Here is a 5,432-nt window from a genome sequence, read left to right on the forward strand (position 1 = left end):
TTGTGTGGATATAATTTTTTCTAAGAATCAAACAAAGGGCGCTTCGCAAATTTTGCCATAACACATGCATGGATGATCATGCTGGTTTAATTAGTTGTTTTTACCTTCTTACTTCGTAATCAATGGAGTATGCAGTCTCAATCTTTATTAATTAAATAGCATCTATATTTGTATATGTATGTATATGAGGTCTTTAACAAGATAAGATCAATTCAAGGTTAAACTATTTCAGTATCATTGGTACATGAAATTTTTCAGTATCACTGGTACATGAAATTTTTCGGTATAGAACAATGGATTATTTATATAGAGCTTATATACAGAAGATGGAAAAAAAAAAGAATAAAAAAAGAAAAGAAAAGGTCAAGTGGACATCTTGATTAGATTAGCATCAGGTTGTACATTGACAATTCAGATTTGCAGTTTGTTGTTGGAAGAATGGAGGAATAAGTTGTATTATTTGTGTTAGGAATTTGGTGCAAAATGGCCCCTCAGTCTTGCTCATCCACTTCTTGAAAAGGGAGTGGCACTGTCTTCACAGCTCTAAATTTGCCAGCATTATTTAGATGCTCATTCTCTAACCTGTTCCAACAAAACCAAATACCTATTATCCATCAATTTATGCATTTGTGTCGATTCCATGGGGTCGACTTTGGCTAAAATCTTTTGAGTCTTGCACGTAGTTTCTTCAGATTACAACTTTTGTTCATCAGAATAAGGTTAATCAACGGAACTAAAGAGTTCGTCGGTGTTTGATTCGTTATTTACCTGTAAAAGTTCCATTGCCCCCTTCTGACAACCTCAAGTGCTGCTAAAAACAACATGGTTACTTTGTAGTCTACGTTTCCAAAGTTATAATGAAGAACTGTCTGCAGCCAAGCTAGCCTCAGAATAAGGTTCAATACCTGGAAAAGAAATACCAAAATCAAAATCTTGAAACATTTCCATGCTTCATCTCTGAATTCGTGATCCCTTAAACGAAAGAAGGAAAGGGAGAGAGAACATATCCAGAGTATTACCATTGAGAAGTAGTACACGAACTTTTGTCGAAGCATCAATTCGTCTCTTAGCCATGGATTCTTGGAGTTGAACTGCAGCAAGCCCCAGTCCTTGACAAAATCCCAGTACAGTTGATACACCGTTGCAACACTCGACATTACCACAACTAAACAAAGCCACCCCACGCTCTTTTCCTTCTCGTATGCAACTTTTGCTCCAGCAGCCAGCATTGCAGAAACATATTTTCCTAAATTGATGAGGTGACTTTTCTGCCCTTCATCAAACCATCTTCGAGCGCACTGTAAAATTGCAATAAAATTATATCAAGAAACATCGAGTTTTCATTGTATGAGCAATTTTGTTTTTTATTTTTATTTTGAGGAAATGATATGAGGATTCTAAGTTGATATTAAACCTGCATAGCTCTCCAGTAGTATGGTAGGAAGGAAACTGCATAAGCAAGATCTCGATAGTACGTCGTTCTTACGCAGTAATTGTAATCCTGAGCTTTATAGCTCCCAGTTATATAGTAGCATGCTACGTATTCTAAGTCCCGTAGCATAGGTACCTGATTGAAGGCACATAAAAACAAGAAAATTTTTAGTGATAGTGGGACTATTTTGTATTTATTTGAAAGATGGATAGCCAGTTCATGGTGATACCTGGCTACAAAGTTGATCGGCCATGAAAAAGTCCAGCATAACAACCTTATACAATGGAGATAGTATGATGTTTCTTGTAACAGATAGGAAGCGGTATCGGCTTGATTTGTAGAGGATGTTGAAAGGGCACACCAAGAACAACACAGTAGCCTGTAAAATTGGATCAATTCTTTATTATTTGAACTTTTTTTAATTTGAAAGTTGTGATATGATCGAAGGTTTACCAGTAGAAGAAGTCCAGGAATGGCTTGAACTTGAGAATAAGAATACCCTCTGGAAACAAGTGATAGATGAAGAAACAACACGCCTACTACAGAAGTCATTGATGCGGCACAGATCAAGAAAACGTCTCTATATTTTAGTTCTTTTGTCGTTGATAGTTCGAAAATGAAGCTGTAATTTATCCTTGTCTTTCTCCACATAAAGATGTTACATCCGTAAAGGAAGAAATGTAGGAAGAGTAAGCTAAACATGCTGCAAAATCGGAATTTTAAAAATTCAGGTATCTTCAAAATAAACTTTGATATGATTAGTCAAATTGTAAAATAAAGAACTTGCCTAAGGATAGGGTAGACTGTTTCCATGTACATTTGATCTGATTCAGGTCTGTACATTCCGGTAATATGAGCCATGACAACATAGCCGATGAAAAGCGCGAGAAATCCACCAGTAAACAGGCCTGATTTGTTAAGATAAAAGGTTTATAATACCAAGTTAGATAAAGAAACGTTTTGTTACATAGTGCAGTCGAACCAGTGTTAACAAAGTGATGTTACTGATCTTTTTTCTGTTTTGTGACGCAGAATCTAGGGAACGTTAATCGGAAATTTTGTTGTCTTTTTGTCCATAACATTTCAAGAACAACCTTTAACATTAGCACATTTGTTAAAAGCAAGATATTGGACATGGTTCCACACTTGCGAAACTGAATGAGAGCAGCTGGCTATCAATATTCTGAAAAGTTCAATAAAAGTATAATTGCCTTTCTTTATAGCGCACTTCCCAAAAGTGGACTCTTTCTCACCCTCTTTCTTTGAGAATTTAGTGGCTTAAGTTTTTGCGTTTAATCTTTTCTATTATGTATTATTCGTGTACACAAGAAACAACTACTCCGAAAGGACAGCGATTTCTTAATATTAACTTGAAATCCATCATCTAGTTTTACTAAATCTCTACACATTTGCACTATGTATTAGATTTCAAGAAACTCACCAATGAAAAAAGTGATGGCGTGCGATTCTTTACGCTGAACCGGTTTTAGGTATTTCATGGCCTTTCTTCTATCATCTTGACCAAATTTCTTGATAAAAACTTCCTCAACTTCATCTGCCAACTTTAACGCCTGCAACATAAAATAAAATCTTGATAGCTGAAAAATAGCGTTAAACTCGGGCTGGTCCGGGCCAACTTCTCGGACTCAGTTTTCCTATGCAAGACAGTCATATCTTAAAATCAGGAATGGAATATCTAGGCAATCATGGATTTAACATCACTTGACTCTGTCTTAGAATAACAATCTGGTGATGGGATTTATCTGTTGCCCCACATCCAATCACCTTCCAATGACAAAATATATATGTTCTTTCTTTCGTGTCCCTCAGATATTTCTACTCGATATTATTACTTTTGGACCCCCGTGAGTTACCTTGTCTGAGCTGTTGAAATACGAGCTTTCGACAACTTTTAAGTAAACCGGAAGAACTTGTTTATTGGTCACCTGAAAAAAAATAATAAAAAGATGAGGATACCAAATGCAATGAAAAACCGAAAAACGTTGCCTCTCATTCACTTACTTTATCGAATTTCTTCAATATCTTCACAAAAGCAAGCAAGTTTAAGTTCCTGAAAAGTGTAACAGAAACATAAATTACTATGTATAATATTTTTTCCCGACAAAATTTACAACCAAATGATGATTTTACCTATAAGTTTTGAGGTAGCCTAATCCTTTGTAAAGCTCAATAAATGCTCCCCTGATCATTTTCTCGGCATGATGTAACTTTTTCTTGTTGATATGTAGCTTATTTCCCTCTGAGCCACATTTCTTGGATGACTGGTTCACCAAATCATCCCAAAGTAAATACGAGATGGCTGAAAAAGCACGTGTTGGATTCGTTAAAGGAACGTGTATTCTCAGGTTTTTCCCCTGGCAGTTGACAACACTACCAGAAAGAGACCTCATTTTGTAATCCTTCTTCACTCTCATCGACTTTTCGAGTTTCCCCGAGTTTGAACCATCTGAGAATTGAGTATCGTCTTTGTCAAAATCATCGATTGAATTCTCAGGAATCAGCTCCGAATCTATTCTCCCCTTAATGGACTCTTCGTCTATAAGAAACCGAACAAATGCATACCAGTCATACATAAAGTAGAAGAACAATTTGCATTCTATAGAGGAATTCTATCCAAATTACCACAAGATATGGTGCCTGATATTGAATCATCCTCTTTAGACTCTTGGGAAGAACACTCTTTGGATCGTTTTTCATGAAGTGCAGTTTTAAGCTCGACGAGAATCTCCATTTGTTTGATCAACAACTCGCCTCTTTCGAGAAATTCCTTCTCTTTTGTTCTGTAAAACTGATTCACTTTATTAAGTTGAAGATCCAAAAACACAAAAAATTCGGCTGCAGCTTCAGTATCAGCAAACTGCTCCAGCAGCTCGGTTTCGTACAAGTCGGTTTTACTAGCCGAGTTAGTGAGCTTTCGGTGAACCTGGGTTGATAAACAAACATTGTATGAATAAAAACCATCACACATAACAAAATGTATGAATCAGCATCATGTATCATACTTACATGGATGTCATTATTTTCTTTTCGGTTTCGTTCAAGAAACATATACTTTCTCAAAGAAGAGAAAAGGGTGTTGGCAAACGTATTCTTTGGTTGCTTATTATTCATGTTCTGATTCTTGAGATTTACTTTCTTGAGCTCCTTTTTCAGTTGCCTATAATCGACGAATGCTTCTTTCCATTCGGGGATCAACTGCCCCTCAAACTGCTTGGAAAATTTCACCATTTCCGCTTAGATTCAAGAAACCTGGTTCACTAAGTGGTGAGTGTTCCAATGGAGACCAGGATCACAATATTTATGGAGGGAAAAGGAATTTTGGTAAGAGGGACGTGTCACGATGCTCGACAGCACATTCTGTTATATACTCTCCAGCATCTTTATCCTATACTCATTCCACTTGGGATTAAGATATGATTGTGTTTTGTACGCCGGAAGATTACCAAACTGCCGCAAGATGTTTGCAGTTGCTCGGCCAACATGCTTGTGTGAGAACTTTGAAAAAGTTGTGAGAATTTATAGTGGGTGAGAATGGTGCCTCAAATCTTTCATGTGGCATGGAATAATGTCCATTTTAAAGCATAAATGTATAGTTAGGGAGAATTTCGATTGCCTTTTCCCATATAATTAACATTTTCCAACAAAATGAAAATGGATACCACGTAGCACAGTATCTCACTTTATACCTCAAAGCTCGAGCTGGGTGAGGTATAATAGTATCATGGTAGAAGTCGCACAAATATACGTCGGGGTAGTTGAATGCGAAATTTCATATCGATTTGTGAGATAAGTTTGGGATCCTTCATCGTGTAGTTTTTGGCCGGGGCAGGTCTTGTTGGATAGCGAGAAAGGACGCTCATTCTGTCACATCTCGGGCCCCAAGCTTATCAGAGTAACTACCTCGTATCTATACTTGTTTTGTTAAACAGGTTTACATAACTTGTTACCGCAGCCGATTGTACATCTTTATTAACTAATT

The 5,432-nt window shown here is 36.8% G+C and overlaps 1 protein-coding gene across 1 annotated transcript; it reads right to left on the reverse strand.

The window, feature by feature from the left end:
- Window positions 1–205: 205 nt before the first annotated feature.
- On the reverse strand, window positions 206–5,002 carry LOC140837209 (phosphate transporter PHO1 homolog 1). The gene is made up of 13 exons (XM_073203282.1): window positions 4,460–5,002; window positions 4,076–4,376; window positions 3,584–3,989; window positions 3,455–3,503; window positions 3,307–3,378; window positions 2,874–3,003; window positions 2,220–2,340; window positions 1,886–2,135; window positions 1,662–1,811; window positions 1,415–1,567; window positions 1,020–1,298; window positions 769–905; window positions 206–582 (listed from the first exon to the last, which is right to left on the reverse strand). The coding sequence occupies exons 1-13, from the start codon at window positions 4,679–4,681 to the stop codon at window positions 492–494; spliced, it is 2,361 nt and encodes a 786-aa protein (XP_073059383.1). The 5' UTR covers window positions 4,682–5,002; the 3' UTR covers window positions 206–491.
- Window positions 5,003–5,432: the final 430 nt, after the last annotated feature.

The sequence above is a fragment of the Primulina eburnea genome, chromosome 7 (genome assembly GCF_022965805.1).
Source record: "Primulina eburnea isolate SZY01 chromosome 7, ASM2296580v1, whole genome shotgun sequence".
In the NCBI taxonomy this organism is placed as follows: domain Eukaryota; kingdom Viridiplantae; phylum Streptophyta; class Magnoliopsida; order Lamiales; family Gesneriaceae; genus Primulina; species Primulina eburnea.

What these genes read in the sequence shown, in the direction of transcription:
- LOC140837209 (XM_073203282.1), bottom strand. Translation starts at nt 4,681, where the DNA reads ATGGTGAAATTTTCCAAGCAGTTTGAGGGGCAGTTGATCCCCGAATGG. An exon ending in TTCCTGGACTTCTTCTACTG is followed by an intron (nt 1,812 to 1,885) that starts GTAAACCTTCGA and finishes CCAATTTTACAG; the next exon opens with GCTACTGTGTTGTTCTTGGT. An exon ending in ACTACTGGAGAGCTATGCAG is followed by an intron (nt 1,299 to 1,414) that starts GTTTAATATCAA and finishes GCAATTTTACAG; the next exon opens with TGCGCTCGAAGATGGTTTGA.